Source organism: Carettochelys insculpta, chromosome 23 (genome assembly GCF_033958435.1).
Source record: "Carettochelys insculpta isolate YL-2023 chromosome 23, ASM3395843v1, whole genome shotgun sequence".
Taxonomy (NCBI): Eukaryota; Metazoa; Chordata; order Testudines; family Carettochelyidae; genus Carettochelys; species Carettochelys insculpta.
Genome location: NC_134159.1, coordinates 1,148,004 through 1,168,982, shown reverse-complemented (window position 1 = coordinate 1,168,982; position 20,979 = coordinate 1,148,004). Strand labels below are relative to the sequence as shown.

General features: G+C 55.5%; 1 protein-coding gene across 6 annotated transcripts in view; it reads left to right on the top strand.

Annotated features, from left to right (window-relative positions):
• The window catches only part of RAP1GAP (RAP1 GTPase activating protein), a 121,747-nt gene that overhangs the window by 44,691 nt on the left and 56,077 nt on the right, over positions 1–20,979 (top strand). For 4 of the 6 annotated variants that reach the window (XM_075018104.1, XM_075018105.1, XM_075018102.1 and 1 more), the window contains exon 3: positions 17,377–17,455. The exons of the other annotated variants lie outside the window; for them this stretch is intronic. In XM_075018104.1, coding sequence (XP_074874205.1) covers positions 17,377–17,455 — 79 coding nt within the window. The remainder of the gene's footprint in view (positions 1–17,376; positions 17,456–20,979) is intronic. 6 annotated transcript variants of the gene reach the window in all.

Here is a 20,979-nt window from a genome sequence, read left to right as displayed (position 1 = left end):
GGGTCTTCTGGAAGGTCTGGGGGCCCATTGTTGACAAAAGTTACTGCCTGTACAGGCTCCATTCTTCTGTCCTTATTTCCTTTTCGTGCCTGTCCCTGTGTGTCCCGAAAAACTACTGCTGCTCGGAAAGTATCCTGCTTTAACTCTGGGTATCCTCTCCCGGGGTCAATGGGTCCTAAAATCACTTTCGTCTTTGAATTCAAGCCATCCAGCAAGGCAGTCTTAAAGGCCAATGTATCGAAATCAGGGGCAGTTGCTGGTACCTCTGGCACCACCCCAGCAGCCATGGCCAATGTTTCCTTCTCAATAACATACAGCTCTGGGGAGTCACCAGGGCCCTGTTCTGTTACATGGAACAATTTCCCCAGCTGTCTGGCTGACATCACAACCTTCATTACTTCCTTCACCCAGCCCCAGCCAGTAGCAGTAACACCATTGCCAGCTAAGCGCCCCTCAGCGCAGCGTGTCACTGCCCAGTCAGAAGCACTGGTACAGGCCTGGGCCAGAACCTCCTAATCTGCTGTCCTCCACCCAGTCCGGGACACCACCTTCCCCACCCAGTCCAGACGTGTGCCCTTTTCCAGGGGTCCCAGTCGCTGAGCAGATGCTCGTACCTGAGCTGGGGTAAAATCGGAAACTCCGTAGTGGTTTGCCTGAATTGCCTTTGTTGTTGTGCATCATGTGGGTCAGGTTCTGCTCTTGGTACCACCTGGTGAGAACTGGAGCCACAGGATTGAGCTCTTGTGCCTTTAATTTCAAATCCTGCTGTTCCCTTTGTTCGGGGCATAGGGTCCCTCAGGAGACGCATCGGGGGATCTGGGCACCCAGGATCTCTCTGTTCAGGATCCATCCAGCTATTTTTATTCCAAGTTTCCTCCCAGGGCTCTGTGTCCCCAGGACCCACACTCACACCTCCCTTTACTGCTGCTATTGCGCCCCTCTGGGCTCCCAACATACCTTCCAGCTTCTCTATTTGCTGTCTGCAGACTGAGTGGTCAGTGCCTGTCTGGGCCCGACCCTTCCTTTCCTGTAACGCTGCTCTCACAGCTGCCTGTGCATCCTGCAACTTCATTTGCGATGTAGAAGCTCCCTATTCAGGCTCCCCCTGTGAGTGTCAGTTGTTCATATGCTCCTGTCTTTGCTTGTTGCGCTGTTTGCATTCTGTAGAGCCAAAGCTGCACTGACACACTCTGATGCCTTATACTGAGCCGGATTGTCCTTCACTACAGCCAACTTGAATTTATAACCCTCCAGGTGCCTTTCCTGGTGCACTACCAGGCTGGAGAGGTCAGTGACAGTTTTCCACAATGCCCAGGCTGCTGCTGCTGTGATGGCCTTTTTCTTTGGTTTTCATTTCATGCCATTACAGAATGCTTCAAATCCTTTACAGGCAGAATCTAGGGCATCCCTCCCCTGGAAAGAATCTTTTCCCCATGGGCATGGGTCCCATTCTGCTACCCAGTTAGCAAGGAGAGGGGGCTCTTCAGCTAACACCCACCCCGCCTCTTCCCTTTGCTTGGTTTCCTTTCTCTCCTGTTCCTCCAAGGTGAACATTTTACCATATGTCACAATACCACTATATTCTGCTTCTGCTATTGCTGTGTTAGGCTAGATCAATTTGGTCCAAACTACCTTAGGCTGCCCGTATTCTCCACCAAATTTGTTACACATTTCTCATCCCTTCCACACTCAGGGACACACACACCTTTACCCAGTCCGTAGGGCTCAGCGCGTAATTCCCTGTGGGGCTGCAGGATCTGTGCCACTGAAAAAGCCTCACACCGCAATATTCTTATACTCTACTTATTTACATTGCCAAGAAAGCAGAACACATGCTAAGCACACAGGGTCATGCTCACCAGTCCTGATAAGGCCGGCAGCCTTCCCCTGTTGGGACAGACAAAGTCACTCTCTGGATGCTGGTTGCTGCACCTCAGGGTTTGGGGGGGATGGGGTGAGTTCTCCTTAAGGTGTTCTGTCTTCCCTCCTGCTTGATGTTCTGTTCTGTTCTTTTTCCTTCCTGGACCCCAGTTTAAGTAGTGAAACTTGAGTCCTGCTTTGCTATATCTTGACCAACTATTTTGGTACAATTCTACTAACCAATCATAACCTACAGTAACAGAATTGCCTAACCAATCATAACCCACCACCTTAACGGATTTACACCTAACAAAATTAATTATACAGCAGACGGGAGCAATTACAAACCAGACAGAGATTATACAGAAAACAGATATCAGAGGGGTAGCTGTGTTAGTCTGTATCTTCAAAAACAACAAGAAGTCCTGTGGCACCTTATAGACTAACAGATATTTTGGAGCATGAGCTTTCGTGGACAAAGACCCACTTCATCAGATGAAAACAGAAAACTATACAGAAAACAGTAGAGAAGTGAAAACAATCATCAGAGAGTGGTTGTTCCACCTCAGCTATTGATAAGTTGTTGCCTGCCAGACGAAATGCTGTTAATTAAGTTTTCTTTACCCGCCTTGAGATCTGTTTAACAGTGGGTGGCACGAGGATGTGGTCGTCGTCTTCATAACAGCCTCATACGCTTCTGTTATACTGAAATGTAGAATGTGAGTGTGTGACTTGTACCTTCACAGTTACTGGCTGCTGCTCTTTAGTCTGGCTGCAGACAAGCTATAGGCCTCTCAAAATGGCTAGAGAAACCACATTGGTTGTATTGTTACAGGGGAAAGCAGCATTCAGCCTGCTCTCAATTGCTGTTGGAGAGCCTGTCCTGGTCCTGGGGCCAAAGTACTGGCATGTGTCGCAGTCACTAATGGATTTATCATTCCACACCCTGTGCAGCCAGGCAAAATTAGTAGCCACATTATATCCTGAGATTAGGAACAGAGAGGGAGCCGGGCTAGTCTGTATACTATCAAAACAAAAAAGCAGTCCAGTAGCACTTTAAAGACTAACAAAATAATTTATTAGGTGATGAGATTTCATGGGACAGACCCACTTCTTCAGACCAGAGCCAGACTAGAACAGACTCAATACTGAAGGCACAGAGAACCAAAAGCAGTAATCAAGGAGGACAAATCAGAAAAAATGATCAACGTGAGCAAATCAGAGAGCAGAGGGGTGGTGGTGGGGGCAGTCAAGAATTAGATTAAGCTAAATATGCAAAAGAGCTCCTATAGTGTCCCAGAAAATTCACATCCTGGTTCAAACCATGTGTTAATGTGTTGAATTTGAATATGAAAGAGAGTTCAGTAGTCTCTCTTTCCAAAGCAGTGTGAAAATTCTGCTTCAATAAGACACAAACTCTTAAGTCATTAACAGAATGGCCCACTCCATTAAAATGTAGACTAACTGGTTTGTGGATCAGGAGCGTTTTGATGTCTGTTCTGTGCCCATTAAACTCTTTGTACCCTGAGAGAATAAGGGACTTGACCAAGGGCACATGAGGGCTGTGGCAGAACAAGAACCTGAAGCGCTCTACCCACTGTGCAAGCCTGTTTCTCCCTTGGGGTTGTTCATGCTGGGGGAGTTTTGGATGCAGCTGGGCTGGTCGGTTTCACTTTGATTTTTGTCAGTTCCACATGGCTATTGCAGCCAGGGGAAATAACTGAATGGAACACTGGCCCGAGGGTCGCGGGAATGCGAGTCATTAGAAATTCAAACTGTATGCATGGGTACCTTCGCTCCACTTGCCCTGTGCCTGTCAGTCCTGCTGGACAGCATTGGGTATCTGGATTTGATATAAGTTAGCATCCCCTGTCACCCCACCCACATCAGGCCAGTCACAGACCTGTGCAGGCTTCTCCAAGGGCAGCTCAAGATGTCCTTGTCTTCTTTTGGAGGGGCTGCCAGCAACTGTTCAGTTTGGGGTAGGACAGTCCCAGGGCGTCCTGGGGAAGCCACGTTTCGGAAGCTGTGGGTGTGGCAGAGCAGAGAAGCTCTCGGGACTGCACAGCTCTTGCAGATTCTTCCATTCTCCTGACCATACAGCACTGGCAAGAAGGCTGGAGATGACTTCCTGTCCAACTGGTACCTCTGCCAGAACCCTCAGTGTGATAGGATGGGGTTTCTGAGCACAGGTAAGGAAATCAATCCAGGGTATGTTTGCTTAAAACTGGGCCACGTACAGCCCTAGGCTGGGATTTCCTTCTCACTAAGGCAAATCCAACCAGCCACTACAGCCAGCCAGAAGCTACACAAGCAAACCCACAGACTTCCCAGCTGCTCTACCAGCCCAGACCAATAACCCCTGAATTCAGATGATAGGCTCTTAAACCTGTTTCACCAAATCCACACAGATTCTTCCAAGCCCCAAAGGGCCCAGCCACAGCCACCGGTCAATATATACTTGGATCTTACGCAAAACAACATGCTTACCAATCCTTCAGATCTAAATATCTAAAGGTTTATTAATAAAAAAGAATGAACTGAGTTAGAGAGAAAATTGCTAAAGCATTACTCTGCGTATGTCAATCATAGCTACTGATGCAGCCAGCAGTGTTGTTTGCTGATTCTTGAAAGTCTGTGAAAGTCTATTTCAGGCTACCTAGTTTCAGTTATTGGAGAAATGTAGATGTGGTGAGCTGGACCCTTGGAACGGGGACAAGAGACTTCTGTCCCCAAGATGGATGGATGCTGCTAGATCTGCCACATGGTTTGCTCTTGCGTCCAAGGACAAAGCCCTTTCTTCTCACCAGGTCCTTGAGGATCAATGTCACTTGACCCAAGGGAGCCGCTGTGGCAAAATGCCATTGGTTGCTGTAACAGCAATGAAGGGTCCTGTGGCACCTTACAGACTAACAGAATTGGTTGCTGTGTTTGTCATTTATGTGGCAGGTGGAATCTGTCTGGGCATCTCATTTCAGTTCCTTTGCTCAGCCCAGGGGGCTGCATTCCATTGACAAGTCCCAAATTCCTGAGATGTGAATTTGATGTCTGAGCACCCGGTTTCCACCCCCATTGTTCAGCCCAAGATTCCTGTACATAAGTAGTGTACAGGAAATTCAGGGGATCCTCAGCTTTCGTTAGAAACCTCACACGGCCCCCCCCGGACAGTATTTGGGGCCACTAGAGACACTGGACACACAAAACGGCCTCCATATCCAGTATAAAAATCCAGTCACGTGACAGTCTTACAGAGATGCAAGGTGGCAGATGTCCTAAGAGGCATTTGCTCTGCAGCACCCCCCCTCCCCCGGTTCTGGCAGCAAAAGGGCTCTGTCTGTTCACACATGGGCCAGAACAAGTCTGGGGAAATGGCTACATGATTCTAATTTCATTTCAACCAGAAACATACTTTTCAAAACATCCCACCCACTCCCCAGTTCCCTTGGTCTGCCTTTACTAGTCACAGGAAGCAGAGGCTGAGAGCAAGGCTGAGCTTCTCTCCAGAACAAAGGGCTCTTGGAAGGGTTACCAAATATCCTGATAAAATTGGAACTGTGTCATAGAATCCTAGGGCCAGAAGGGACCTCAGGAGGTCACTGAGTCCAGCCCCCTGCCTAAAGCAGGATCAACCCAACTAAATCCTCCCGGCCAGGACTTTGTCAAGCTGGGACTTAAAAACCTCCAGGGATGGGGAATCCACCACCTCTCTGGGCAACACATTCCAGTGCTTCACCACCTGCCTGGGGAAGTAGTTTTTCCTAATATCTAACCTCCACCGCTTCCTCTGTAACTTCAGACCGTTGCTGCTTGTTCTGCCATCTGTCACCACTGAGAACAGCCTCTCTCCATCCTCTGTAGAGCTCCCCTTCAGGAAGCTAAAGGCTGTTATCAAATCACCCCGCTCTCCTCTTCTGCCAATGAAACAAGCCCACTGTACCAATGGCCCCTCTAATCTTTTCCATCCATGTGCAGACTTTTTCCATTCTCATGCAGAATAAATTTTATGTTCACCAAGACGTGCGAATGCGCACTGCCAACTGAAGCGCAGCCAGGCTGTGGGAGCTCTGCTTATCAGCTGGGCGGCATTTGAATCTCTCCTGAGCGGCAGTACAAGTGCCCATCGTACAGGAGCTCTGGCCTGTCCGAATAGCTAAACTTTTGTCCTGCATCCCCCCAGAGGGAGGGGCAGGGTGCCATAGGCCCAGTAGTGTAGGGTTGCCAGGCAACACATTGGTGAGGGACACATGCCCTAAGTGACTTTCACAGCTTTCTGGAAGTGGTGACGTAGCCCTGTGGCTCTGAAAGTGCAGGGACAGCCGACGGGGCTCTGCATACCAGCTCTGCCTTGAGCACCGGCTCCGCCCTTCCCATTGGCCAGGAACCTCCAACAATGGGAGCTGTGGGGGCGGTATCTGTGGGTGGAGGCAGCAGCAATGCCCAGGGCCACCTAGAACTCAGAGGGAGATGTCGCAGCTTCTGGGGAGCTGCCCAAAGTGGGCACCCCCTGGGGCACTCCAAGCCCCTGCCCAGCCCCTCGCCTCTCCCACCCCCAAACTCCCCCCACCCCCAGAGCCTACACCCCCCATGCCTGGCCCTAAGCCCTCTCCTTGCAGTGGGTCCTGGGGCTGCTCACGCTGGCCAGCCCCCAGACTGGGCCTTGGGTGGATTGGCCAGCTAGGACTGGCCTGGGGTTCCTCTGGCAGTGTGGGGAGAGTGACTTGGGGTTCCAGCTGCTTATGGGGCAGGGCTGCCAGGCTAGTCTCCCTTGCAGGAGGTTCACTCACCACCTGACCTTGTGCTCCCGTGACCTGGTCGCCGAGCATGTGCAGAGGGGCTCGGAGCTTGGCTCCCGGTGCCACCCAGGGAGCTCTCCCTTTGCTCCACTGGTGGCAGCCTACCCTTTGGAGCTGATCAGCAGGGCAGGCCTGGCTGTGCCGGGTGTGAATGGCTCTTGCCAGGCAGGAGTCAGGAGCACAGGGTTAGCCTCACGCTGGTCCAGTCTGAGGCTGGGACGGAGGGTCCACCTCCTGCTCTGGCTGGGCCCCATTACAGATGAGGGTGGGCGGCTGCCTCTGAGCCCTGTGGAATGCCTCGGGTGCCAGACCAGCCCTGCAGGCACAGCCCTGCCAGGGCAGCTCAGCCGTTGTTAGGGGGTGATCATCGGTAGCATAGCAGACAACATTCCCTTTGTCTTTTCCATCTGTGCATGGAATGAATTTTGTGATGTGCGCCACGGCCGGGGATGTGCCCCACAAGTAACACCACAGACCCGGCTGGGGGCACTCTGCTTATCACCTGGGCTGCACTGGACTCTCTCCGGAGCGGCCGCACAAGTGCCCAGCTCACAGGGAACAATGGTCACAGACGGGCCCCAGGTGGCCTCTTCCCAGGGAGCTGGGGCAGTGCATGTTTGCAGAGACGCAGCCAACAAAGTTCTGTGCATTTGTTGTTTCTTGAGAAGATGCAGCTGGGGGTGGAAGCTGCCACCTTCCCTTTAATTACCCTAAATGAGGTCTAATTTTTTGGCAGTTTCGCTCCTTTCCCCTTATCAGCATGTAACAGTTTGGCGGCTCGCCCTCTCTGGGTGCCACACTGAGTCTGCAAATTCTCTACAGCGCTGCAGTGTGGGACTGACACGCAACCCCAGCTAAGGATTGCACAGTTGATGGCTTTGCATAGACATGGCTGAGATTCTGAGTTAGGGGAGAGCAGAGGAATCTCCCAGCTCTACCCCGCAGACATACTGGGGGCAGGAGAGCTTTTAGCAGCAGGGAAGGTCTGCAAGCCTGGAGGGCGGGGCAGGCTCTGATCAGCATAGGGCAATGGTACACAGGCTTTTCACTTCTGGGCTGCTAGTGGGAAGAAGAGGAATATTGGTCCCACGTGTGTTCACTTGCTTGTACACGAGTGTGTTTGCACGTGGCATCAGGAGGAGGTTTGGGGTCTTCGTTTCCCAAGGGATTCTGCCCGTCAGTTCTCTCAGGGAGTCGAAGTCTGCTCTCCTGAAATCAAGGGTCTGTATGTCACTGCTCACCCTTCATCCTTTTGTCCAGATCCTGAAATCTACAATCTCATGGTCGCTGCAGCCCAGGTTTCCACCAACTTCTATTTCTCCTGCTAGTTCTTCCCTGTTTGTGAGCAGCAGGTCAAGTTGCGCACGGCCCATGGTCGGTTCCTTCAGCACTTGTACCAGGAAGTTATCCCCAACATTCTCCAAAAACTTCCTGGATTGTCTGTGCGCTGCTGTGTTGGTCTCCCAACAAATGTCTGGATGATTAAAGTCTCCCATGAGAACCAGGGCCTGTGATTTGGAAGCTTCACTTAGCTGCCTGAAGAAAGTCTCATCTGTCTCATCTCCCTGATCTGGCAGCCTATAACAGACACCAACTACAACATCACCTCTGTTACTTCTGCCTCTAAGCTTAACCCAAAGATACTCAACTGGATTTTCTCCCTCCTTATACTGGAGCTCTGAGCAATCCTACTGCTCCCTCACATAGAGCGCAGCTCCTCCTCCTTCTCTCCCCGTCTGTCCTTCCTGAACAGTTTATACCCTTCCATGAACGTGCCCCAGTTATGCGAATTGTCCCACCAAGTCTCCGTTATTCCAACCACCTCACACTTCTCTGACTGTGCCAGGGCCTCGAATTCTTCCTGTTTGTTCCCAGGCTTCTGGCATTTGTGTACAAGCACCTCAGAGATGTGGCTGATTCGCCCACTTTCTCCTCTTCACCCAGGAAACCCGCTTGATTGTTCCCTCCTCCGTCCCCACTTACCTCAGGGCTTGTATCCCCTCCCCCCGACGAACCTAGTTTAACCTTTGTCCTTTCGATCCGGGCTCTTTTTCTGAGGTTGAGTCCCCCTCTCTGCCCTGGGGCTGCTCACCTGGCCTCTGCAGGACGCCCCCTCTGGCAGACGGAGGCAGGGGTCATCGGTAGCTGTATCAGTGATGCAGGACTGGCCCCTTGCCCACCACCAACTAGCTCAGCTCTCCTACACGGCCTCGCCCCTGTGAGCCTGGCCCAAGGGGGTGACAGTGTCCCCAAGCCAGGGCAGCACCCTGTGGCAACTGCCTGGTGTCCCTGAGGCGGGCCAGGATCAGGAGAGAGAAGAGGGGTGGAGGAGCAGCCTGGGAGAGGGACAGAGCTGTGGGGCTGCTGCAGGCCCCTCTGGCTCACAGCAGGTGTGGGCAGAGCAGCAGGGCTCGGACCTGCCTCCTGCGGCCATCGAGGCCGACTCCCAGAGCCCTGCCTGTGTGCCAGGGTAGGGCTACCCCTGAATTCCTCCCCTGCCCCACTCCATCTGTTCCACATCTTTATTACATAAGAACATAATGTAAAAATGGCCATGACTGGGTCAGACCAAAGGTCCATCCAGCCCAGCATCCCGTCTGCCACCATGGCCAGGGCCAGGTACCCCAGAGGGGGTGGACCAAAGAAAATAATCAACGACTTGTCACCTGCCATCCATCTCCAGCCTCTGACAAACAGAGGCCAGGGACACAATTCCTACCCCCTGGCTAACAGCCTTTTATGGACCTAACCTGGATGAGGGGATGGGTTGCACCCTCAGCATATTTGCAGATGATGCTAAGCTAGGGGGTCAGGGAGGTACATCGCAGGGGTGGGGTAGGGGCCAGAGTGATCTAGACAAATTGGCAGATTTAGACAAAAGAAATCTGATGAGATTCAAGAATGAGAAGTTCGAAGTCCTGGACTTGGGATAGAAGAATCCCAAGCAGTGTTACAGGCTGGGGACCAACTGGCTAAGTAGCAGTGCAGTAGAAAAGGGCCTGGGGATTTCAGTGGATGAGAGGCTGGATATGAGTCAACAATGTACCCTGGTAGCCAAAAAGGCTAACAGCATATTGGGGTGCATTAGGAGGAGCATTTCCAGCAGATCTAGAGAAGTTATTATGCCCCTCTACTCAGCACTGGTGAGGCCACATCTAGAATATTGTGTCTGGTTCTGGGCTGCCCAGTATGGAAAGGATGTGCCGCATTGGAGCGGGTGCAGTGGAGGGCAACAAAAATGATTAGGGGGCTGGAAGATGTGACCTATGAGGAGAGGCTGAGGGATTTGGGCTTATTTAGTTTACAGAAGAGAAGAGTGAGGTGGATTTGATAGCAGCCTTCAACTTCCTGAAGGGGAGCTCTAAAGAGGATGGAGAGAGGCTGTTCTCAGTGGTGACAGACGGCAGAACAAGGGGCAATGGTCTGAAGTTACAAAGGGAGAGGTGTAGTTTGGATATTAGGAAAAACTGTTTCCCCAGGAGGGTGGTGAAGCATTGGAATGTGTTGCCTAGAGATGTGGTGGATTCTCCACCCCTGGAGGTTTTTAAGTCCTGGCTCCTCAAAGCCCTGGCTGGGATGGTTTAGTTGGGGTTGATCCTGCTCTAGGGAGGGAGCTGGTTTTGATGCCCTCCTGAGGTCCCTTCCAGCCCCAGGAGTCTAGAACTCCATGGTTCTATGGTCTCCCCTACACTCCTCCAGGCCAAGGCCTTGGCTGCTGGGGTATCGAGTGCCCCCATTGCTCTGGGGCTCTGGTTAGCCTGGCCTGGCTGGAAGCAGGGGAATGGGTGCTGTGCCAGCCTGCTTGCAGCACACTTGGGCTGGTTGCCTCCGTGCCAGAGAGCAGCTGGGCACCAGCACTCCCCCAGCCAGAAAACCCAGCGAGCCGAGCGCCTGGCGGGGGCCTCGCGGTCCCTCTCTACCCCCACAAGAGCTTCCCTGGCCCCTCCCTGCTGCAGTGACTCATTCCCCAAGCCCACCCGCCGGACAGGCGCTGCCGTGGGAACACTGGTGGCTGGACCAGGAGCTCAGCGCCCAGCACCACCTGGGCATTGCAGTGGCTGCTCACTCGGAGAGCCACCCCCCAGCTCACAAGCACCACACCTGGGACAGCCCAGCGCAGCTCTTCGCTGACCAGGATTTTGCCTCCCCAGCAGGTGTCTCTGCGCAGCGGGCGTGTGCTAGACCCTGGCAGACTGAGGCCCATCGTGCGCCAGCGGTCCAGCATCGGGTGACCTGCAGGTGTTGGCAGGAAAGGGGAAGTGCTCCTCCTTCCTTTGCTTCGCAGGCCGGCTGCTGAAAGGAGGCCTCAGGGGCGCTGGGCGTCTGGTTTCAGTTTTTAAGGCTCGCGTTTACATGGGGAGTCCCAGGGCCAGTTGCCCCCAGAGGACTGGCCCCCTGAGTGCCATTCGCATGGTAGCCTGTGAATAGAACAGGACAGCTGCCTGGGGAACAGATTTTCAATCAGAATCCTTGAAAATCTCATTTGCTTGTTGTTTTTTCAACCTCCATTGGAGTCAAATGCTCAACAAACTCTCGGGAGAAACTCTTTCCTCGTGACAGATTTGCCATATGAAGTGGGGGCTCCCCAGCACCTCCGCAAATCCTCCAGCAAAGCAGAGAGACCAGCTGAGGTACTCCTGAGGCTTTGCTGGCTGCCGTAAGCTGGGTGGGCGGTTTCAGGCCCTCGCTAGCAGAACTGGGCCCACAGCCAGTTTCCTTTTCCTTGGCACTCACCTTTGTGAAGTTAATCACAGGCTTCCCCATTTGTCCTGCTAATCGTCATCCCCGTGAGTCCCTGCGGGTGGGGGAGACCACAGGCAGCCCCTGGCTCAGGTGGCTTGTGGGGCTCTCTGGAGTGGCACGTGCATTCCTCCTCTTAATGAGGAGCCCAGCAGGACAGCAATTAATGAAGGGTCATGACTGCAACAGGAAAGGAAGGCCCCAGGCTCGTTAAATACCAGCCAGCTTGGCCGGGCCATGCCTGCCACTGCAGTTCATCGGTACGCATGTTGCTGGCAGTTTCATACCATCCATAAGGCAGGGGATGTTTGCCAAGGACTCTGCGACACTTGGCTCTTCCGGTGAGTTATCCAGAGTGCTGGCCTGGCCCAAGGTTGTGACTTAGGTGCAGATTAAATCCAGGGACCAGCTGAGCTCACCGCATCAGAGCCCCTGCATCCAAGCAGCTGCCTCTTAGCAGTCAGGCCAGGCCAGGGAGCACAGGACTCGCTTTCAAGAAAGGCCGGGGCCCCGGGGCTGGATGGGCCTTGCCCTGCTCAGGCTGCGCTAGTGCTGGTGCTGGTGCTGCACGGGCAGAGAGCCCGGGGCGGAGGTTAGGGTCTAGGCACATGGTCATGGGTGACGTGTGGCATGTCGGGGAGCGGCGGGGGCAGAGGACCCCGTAGGTGTTCACATGCCCTGGCACTGGTGAGTAACTGCACTCAGCTCCCTCCCCAGTGGGATTCGAGAGGCCCCCACGTAGGGCTGCGATAGGTTGGTCGTTGCCTGGCTGCTCCCGGGGGACAGGCCTGAGCTAGCCGAGCCCCAGAGCCCAGCGCTGGGAGCAGAGGTGCCCTGAGCTGAGCACCACAGGGCCAGGCCCCAATTTCGGCTGAGCCGGGGGATCTCGCTGCTCTCTGGGGCGCTCCGGCTACCTGGGGGGGCTGCAGCACTCCTGGCCTGCAGCTCATCCTCTCTGGCTGCTCCCAGCCGCGTGGGGGGACACAGGCTCCCTTGGGGGCGCCAAAAGCCAGTGGGGAGATGCTGGCTTGTCTGAGCCCCAGGAGGTGGTGCTGAGCGCAGCCGCCTGCAGGGAGTCCAGTGCTGGGAGACTCCAGGCAGCAGGCGCCCAGGAAGCCCGGCTGCGTGAGTCCCCTGCACTCCGCCCGCCCCTCGCTCCACCGCGGCCTTGCCCAACCAACGCTGCTGTCGGCACAGTCCGCTCTGCCCCGGGCAGGCCTGGCTCAGCCTCTCCCACCGCCCCGGGCTGAGCACTGGGCTGCATGGACAATGGGCAGTGGGGGAGCTCCAGCAGCACCCATGCCCCACGGGACGTCTCTTGGTCCAGGCAGGAGTCAGACCCGCAGGGACCCGCTAGGAGATAGCAGCCAAAGGGGCGGGGGGGAGGCACAGGTAGGAATTTACTCTCCAAGCTGAGGTTTGCGGCACTCGTCACTAGACAACACTCCCTTGGGGGCGTGTGTGGGCCTTCCTGTGAGGCCTCCTGAGCCAGCCAGAGAACACCACTGGCACTAGAAGGTCCATGCTCTGCTGGGTGGGCAGTTGGTGCCTCAGTTTCCCTCTGTGCTTGGTGACAGTAAAACAAGAGACCCGCACGCCTGGGGCTTGGAGCCATGACTGGGTAACGGGGTGAGTGTGTGGGCTTGAAGGTGCCAGCAGCTCCGGCTCGGCCACCGTGTCGGTCAGGGGCCTCTGAGTGTGCTCCAGTCCCATTCCCCGGCCGTGGTCCCTGGTCTCATGCTGGGAACACGGAGTGTCTAGGCTTTGGCCCCTGGGGCTTCTGACATGGCAGCAGGGGGAGGCTGCCCCAGAAGGTGCTCTGGCCATTTTGTAGGGCCCTTGCTAATATCCCTCTTAGCCCATGACCCAGACCAGCCCCCAGCTCGGCCCGATCCTGCCTCTCTTCCCACCACTGGCGACACCCTCCAACCCCTCCTCCCTCCGCAAGGTGGCCTGTGCTCAGCCAGTCTCTGGAGCAGAGCCTCCTGGGGAGCCCCCAGTGCTGAGCACAGCGCAGCCTCTGACCCAGCTGGAGCTCACTGCTGGCTTCCCAGACGGATTATAAGCGATCAGGAATACCATCCCTGATGTCACACAGCCCATCTGGTGTCTGACCTCTGTAACTTTGTTCTCCCCCACAATTATTTCCGATTTGGGGACAATTTATACCTCCAGATTAGTGGAACTGCTGTGGGCACCCGCAGGGCCCCACAATATGCTAATACATTTATGGCTGACCTGGAACAACAATTCCTCAGCTCTTGTCCCCATTGCCCCTCCTCCACTTACGATACATCAACGACAACTTTATGTTTGGACCCATGGTATAGAGATTCTAGAATTATTCCACAGAGACTTTAACAATCTGCACCCCACCATCAACTTATGCCTCGACTACTCCACGGGGGAGTTGCATTTCCTGGACACCACAGTACAAGTCAAGGATGGCCTGATCGGCACCACACTCTACCGGAAACCCACTGATCACTATACTTACCTACACGCTTCTAGCTTCCATCCTGCACACACAACTAGATCCATTGTTTACAGTCAAGCCCTTAGGTACAATTGCATTTGCTCTGATCCTACTGATGGAGACCAAAACTACAAGATCTTTACCAAATATTCATAAATCTGAATTACCCACCAGGAGATAGGCCCAAAAAAGCCAAGAACAGAACACCACTGGTCATTACCTACAGCCCCCAACTCAAACCACTGCAACGCATCTTTAAAGACCTACAACCTGTTCTAAATCATGATGCCACACTCCAGAAGGCCCTAGGTGACAGGCCTGTTCTCTCTGATAGACAACCTATACCACAATAATACCAGCCCTGGAACTTTTCCTTGCGACAAGCCCCGTTGCCAACTTTGTCCACTTATCCATTCTGGAGATACCATCACTGGACCTAACCAGGTTATTCACAGAATCACAGGCACATTCTCCTGTTCCTCAACTAACATCATATATGCCATCATGTGCCAACAATGCGCACACACCATATTTTTTTGCACAGATTGCAAACACTCTTTGACAAAGAATGAATGGACACAAAACAGGCATCAAAAAACCCCTCACTCACAAACCTGTCAGCCAGCACTTTAGTGGAGTCGGCCATTCTGATAACGACCTGAAAGTCTGCGTTTTACCGCAAAGGAATTTTAACAACTGTCTACAGAGGGAACGCTCAGAACTGTCATTTATATTCAAATTTGACATGTTAACACGTGGTTTGAACCAGGACAGCAATTACCTGGCTCATTATAAGGACTCTTTTACATACTTTGTTTTATCTGACTCTTAACTTCCCCACCCCACACCCCTCTCCTGGCGGCCCCTGCTCTTCTGATTTGCCAACCTTGATAACAATTTTTGGACCTCTGTGCTTTATATATTGAGTTTGTTCTGGTAAGGCTATGGGCTGAAGAAGTGGGTCTGTCCCATGAAAGCTCATCACCTAATAAATTATTTTGTTAGTCTTTAAAGTGCTACATGACTGCTTTTTTGTTTTGGTAGCATACAGACTAATACGAATATCTGTCTGTCCCTTTTCCCATGTGCTACTATGGCACTTGAAAACTTTAACTTTTGGGCAGGTAACCCAGCAAGTTGACCCAGTGCCAGGTGTGCCAGGGTATCACCCAGTGATCCCTCCCCTTGCCCATAGCTGCTGTCTGACAAACAGGGCTGGGGACGTCTTCCCGGCCCAGCCTGGTTAGTGGCACTGATGGACAGACTTGCTTGATCTTATTTCATTCTCATTCAGAACACGGTTGTCACATGGGCCTTTCCACGTCCCCGGCGCAGAGTTCCCCAGGCTGTCTGTGAAGAAATCATTGAGTTGGCTTGTTTGAAATCTGCGCCTGTACGTTTCTGAGCTGACCTGCTTGTGGGAGTAAATAACTTTTCCTTCTTCAGTCATACCATGTATCAGAGGGGTAGCCGTGTTAGTCTGGTTCTGTAACAGCAACGAAGGGTCCTGTGGCACCTTATAGACTAGCAGAAAAGTTTTGAGCATGAGCTTTCGCTCCGCACAGACTCACTTCATCAGATGCTGGTCTCACGAAAGCTCATGCTCAAAACTTTTCTGCTAGTCTGTAAGGTGCCACAGGACCCTTCGTTGCTGTTACAGTCGTTCCATGTCATTCGTGGTTGTATAGACCTGGGCTGGGGCTGAGGCTGAGGAGTGCAGGCTGGCTCCGGCCTTTGGCAGGGAGAGAGGTCTCCCCCAGGCCTGTCTTGCTGCTGTAGCTCAGGGCCATGTGAGAGGTGCCTCTCCCCAGCTGTGCAGCGTGGGGGGCTCCTAGACCCCTGTTGAGGTTCCTTGGTGACTCTCCTGGCCTGGTCCAACCCTCCTCGTCTCCCATGGAGTCAGGCCCAGCTCCAGCTCCAGGCCCAGTGACGCTCACCAGGAAGGACCCACTGCGTCTGGGCTGGAGCTGGGGCTCACTCAGGCCTGACACAAGCTGAGCCCTGGGCTCTTGGTGCTTAGCAGAGCCAAGGACGGAGCAGGACCCCGAAGCCCGGCTGCTCGCCATGCAAGGACCTCTGCTGAGGTGCTGGGTCTGCCGCTCCCTGGGTCAGCCCTGCCCTGGAGACAGAGCCGTTCAGTCCCTGAGCAGCCAGGGGCAGGCAGTGTAATCTAATGGTCAGTGCTGCCCGATCTCTGGCTCTGCTGCTGGCCTGGGCACAGCCCTCCCCTGCCCGCTCCAGCTCGCGCTCCCTGCACGGCTGCTGGGTCTATGCAAGGGCAGGGCCCAGCTTGGGCTTTCTGGGCGCTGCTGTAATGGGTGTGGCAATGTGAGTCGTGTCAGTCCAGAGCGACACGGGGGCTCCCATGCAGGGACTGGGTTGGAATGAGGGCTCTGAGTGTGGCCCCTGCTGTGAGACAGACCCTGCCAAGGGGCGGAGGTGTCGTCTCCCAGGGGGCCGCATCCTGCTGAGCTCCATGGCCCTGTGCTCAGGGGACAGGCGTCTGGTGCTGGGGCTGCACAGCCCCTGGGAGGGTTTCGCTGGGTGCAGAGTGCGGTCGCAGTGCCCCTCGAGGCTGGCGGGCTTGGCCAGGGCAGGAAGGCAAACCCAGCTGGGAATGTCTGCCCTGCGGTGCAGGGAGCCGCAGGAGCTGAGTGCCAGGCAGGCCTGCCGCCCCCTGCACTGGCAACATTGGCTCCTGCGTGCCCAGAACTGGGACCCAAGGATCCTGTGCCGTGGGGCGGCCAAAATGCGCCCCAGAGCTGGGCACTGCCCTGTTGGGTGCCCGGTGCGAGGCCGGGGTCCAGAGCAGAGACTCCGTGCTGGATCGGACTCAGGTGCCGCTGGGATCAGTGCCCTTGGGTGCCATAATCTGCTTCCTCTGGGGCCGCCTGGCAGGTGGGGTTCTCAGCTGGACAGAGCGCCCAGGCCAGTCCCTCGGCGTGGCAGGAAGGGGCCACGTGCGGCAGCGCTGAGCCTGGGTCACTGCAAGCCCCTTGTGGCTAGAACCAGCGGCCTGGATAACCACTCGCCAGGCAGCTGCTGCTGCTCCTTCCTTGGAGAGCCACGGTTCCCTGGCTGCCTCTGCACAGCCGTCTGAGGCGCTGCACCAGAGCGCCACTGGCCAGCCGCAGGTCTCAGGCGTGGGAGCCGGGGCGTACGTTGCAAGGCCTGGAGCCGCTGCCCCCTGACTGCTTCGGTTGCGCGTTCAGAGCCAGAGCAGCGCCTGGTGCAGGCAGTTGCTGCTGCTGCTGCTGCACTTTTCTTGGGGGCTTTGTTAAATCGAGTGCCCTGAAGCCAGCCCCGGATGGGCCCCTGCAGCACCATGTTGCTCCTGGGCACAGCCTGCCCCCGAGGCAGCTGCTAAGCAGCTCCCGGTGGGTCCCCTGGCAGCTCCCTGCCCTTGGGAATCCCCCGCAGGCTTCTCCCCTGAGCCCCACTGGTCCAACGCTGTGGTGAGGTCACGGCTGGGGGCCAGCAGTACCAGGCGGATTTCTTCTCTTTCAGGAAGCACGATGGGGCAAGCCGGCACGTCTCACACACCGTAGAGCTGCCCTGGATGGGCTTCGCTCCTCCCCACCCCAAGGTAAGAGCCCCTCTGTGTTGTCTCCACACCGTGGGCAGCAGAGACCAAGCTGGGGCTACAGCTGCTGATCAGACAGGCCTTGGCAGGGACCCCTCAGCTGCTGGCCCTGCCCAGGGAGCACTACGTGGGGGTGGAGGAGCAGCCTATGCAGGAGGGCTCTGGGCCCAGGCTCTGCCTGGTGAGAGCTCGGGCAGTCCCTGCCCACTCCGTGCCTCAGCTCCCCTTCATTGGGGTCCCGGGGCTGGACTGCTGCTGGGGATGTAGCACATGGGAAGGCCTCTGCATCCTGGGCAGCTGGCGCAGTGGGGACAGACCCTGTGCCACACTCCGCTGATGCTGGCAGCCTGTCTGCTGCCCAGTCTGAGGTGGGGAGTGCCCCCCCCACTGGCACAGCTGAGCCAAGCTCGCCCCAGCTGGGGCCCTCTGCTCAGGGCTTGTACCCCCAGCTGCTGCAGGTGCTGCCTTGGACCTGTGCAGGAGGGACAGGTCGTGTGTTTGCAGGCTCAGCTTCTAGTGCCCTGCTGCAGATTCTGCCCAGGACACGCCCACCTCCAGCTCCTCTGGGCAAGGGAACACAGCGGGGCAGATTGGGGTCGGCAGAGCGATGCGGGGAGGGAAGGGGGCTGGCCTGGCGTCTTCCCTGGAGAGCGTGCTGGGGGGACGGCTGGGAATTGGAGGGTTGCTCCTGAGTCCTGGTTGAGTATTGCAGGTCGTTAGTGAAAGTCAGAGCTGTACCTTGTGGTGTGTTGTTGTGATGTTGCTCACAACACATCCTGCCTTGTAAGTGTGGGTCTCGTGTGACTGATGGACGAAGCATTGTGGTTTGTGGCCAGATGCTTTGGAGTTGCCCTGGGTCCTGTGCTCTGGGGACCCTGCGCTTTGGGGAGCCCACTGGTGTTGCTCAGGAGACTAGAGGGGAAGGGTGGGAGTGGAGGTGGGGCAGGGGTGGGGCCTATGACAGAGTGGGCAGTTGTCCCAGGGATGGCCCCGGTGGGGTATTTTGTGGGCACTGAGGCTGTGCACACTGGTTGTGATTGCACAGCTGGGGCGTGCACCCCTACGTGTGCTGGCAAGTGCAGGGGTGGCTTTGGGGCCTGAGGGTGCAGAGTAATTGAGGAGCGGAGGGTTCTGAACCTAACTCCAGGCTCCTGTCACGTGGCTGGATTTCTGTGTTGGGCCTGGAAGCATTTTAACGCCCAGGGTGGCTCTTGGCCCCAGATAGCGTGCTGGGGGCAGCCGGGGCCGTGTGAGCTGGCTAATGAAAGCTGAGGGTTCCCTGTGTGTGTCACTTGTGTGTCTGCATCACTGGGTAGGTAGTTACAGATTTTAGCCTTGGGGCTGTGTTAGAAACTGTTTAGTGCTGAGCCTCGCAATGGGAGGTGTGGACTCAGCGCCAGCCAGGATGAATGGACTGTAAACAAGTGCTCAGACAGCAGAATCCACATCCCAGATGCTTGGGATGGTCGATGGGATGCAGCCCAAGGGTCAAGTGACCTGAACTGAAACAAAGGAACGGGTCCATTGGCAGTTTGCCAGAACCGCCCACCTGAGTCAGAAGGTGGTGGATGCTCAGGGGACTAGGGGAAGAAGAAGGGGCATTGTCCCTAACACAAGAGACAGCAACAAGAAGAGAGCCCTGTCCATTGTGGATCCTTTGTCTTTTGGTCTCTAAGGGCCCATGTCCAGCATGTGGACCCCAGCAGGCCGGATCTACAATGCTCCAATGACTGAATCTGTGTGACCTGAAATGAACTTTGAGACTTTCAAGCATCAGCAAATAACACAGCTGGCTGCACCAGTAGTTATGGCTGATGTAAAGTTTTGCTTTAACCGTTCTTCTCGCTATCCCCGTTCTTTCTTTTTTATTAATACATCTTCAGATATTTAGATCTAAAGAACTGGTGAGCGTGGTGATTTGGGTAAGCCCCAAGTACACATTGATGGAGCCTGGGGCTGGGCCCTTTGGGGTCTGGAAGAATCTGTGTGGTGTTGGGTGAAACAGGCTTTAGAGCCTCTCACCTGCTGTTGGGGTTGTTGGGCTGGGCTGGGAGAGCAGCTGAGAAGTCTGTGGGTTTGCGTGTGCGGCTTCTGACTGGCCAAGGGCTGGCAGAGGTGCTGTGGTGGCTGGTTGGATTTGCCCTAGTGAGAAGGAAGTCCCAGCCTGGGGCTGTACGTAGCCTGGTTTTTAAGCAGATGTAAGCAGGGGAATGGTTCTGCTATTTCCTGGCTTCTGTACTACCCCGGCGAAATGGACCAGTGAAAGGATCTGACTCCCTGCTCCCACTCCCTTTGCCCAATGGCCTCCTTGACCTTGAGGGCTTCCCTTCCACTCCTCTGAGCAGCAGAGTCCTTGAAACCCCGACAAGGCTGGGCCCAGGTTTCCTGGGGCTGAACCCCAACCTTGTAGTTACGTAGGGCAGGGGCTGGGGTGTCCCCGCTCCAGGTGCTTCTTCACTCTGGATGCTTTCCTGATCACCTCATGCAGTTCAAAGCAAATACAATGTATTACACAGCAGCTGATTCAAATGAAAGCAATAAGGAAAAATGAGAGTGGTTAAAAGAGAGCCCTGCTCTGTGGCGGGGGAGTGACACCCAGCAGTCTGCTGAGTGTAAGCACAGTTCACAGTCTGTGCCTCCTAAGCCCCGGGCTCTCTCCGGCCCTGGCTGTGCTGTGGGCATGGGGCTGCAGGTTGAGCACACTTGCTCAGGCAGTAACCACAGGACTTCAGGCTTGAGATGGCAGGTCCCTTCTCCCAGTTGCAGTTACACTCCCTCTCCAAGTCTGGCCTGCAAGGCCTCCTGGCAGTGGTGTGTCCCTGCCCAGAGCCTCTCCCGATCTTTCGCTGGTCTCAGCTGCTCGCCACACCCAGCTGCAGATGTTGCCTCCAGCTTCCTGCACTGCTTCTCTGACCCCTTTGGCTCTCTGGTCACCGCAGGTCTGCTTCTGAGCACAAGATCAGCGCTCCTTGGGCTGCATGGACCTCTGGCTCTGTCACTGCAGCGCTGCCCCCCAGCACAGCTGCGCCCTTGGGCTGTGTGTGTCTCTGGCTCTGTCACTGCAGGGCTGCCCCCCAGCACAGCTGTGCCCTGGGGCTGTGTGTGTCTCTGGCTCTGTCACTGCAGGGCTGCCCCCCAGCACAGCTGTGCCCTGGGGCTGTGTGTGTCTCTCGCTCTGTCACTGCAGGGCTGCCCCCCAGCACAGCTGTGCCCTGGGGCTGTGTGTGTCTCTGGCTCTGTCACTGCAGGGCTGCCCCCCAGCACAGCTGTGCCCTGGGGCTGTGTGTGTCTCTGGCTGTCACTGCAGGGCTGTCCCCCAGCACGGCTGTGCCCTGGGGCTGTGTGTGTCTCTGGCTGTCACTGCAGGGCTGCCCCCAGCACAGCTGTGCCCTGGGGCTGTGTGTGTCTCTGGCTGTGTCACTGCAGGGCTGCCCCCCAGCACAGCTGTGCCCTGGGGCTGTGTGTGTCTCTGGCTCTGTCACTGCAGGGCTGCCCCCCAGCACAGCTGTGCCCTTGGGCTGTGTGTG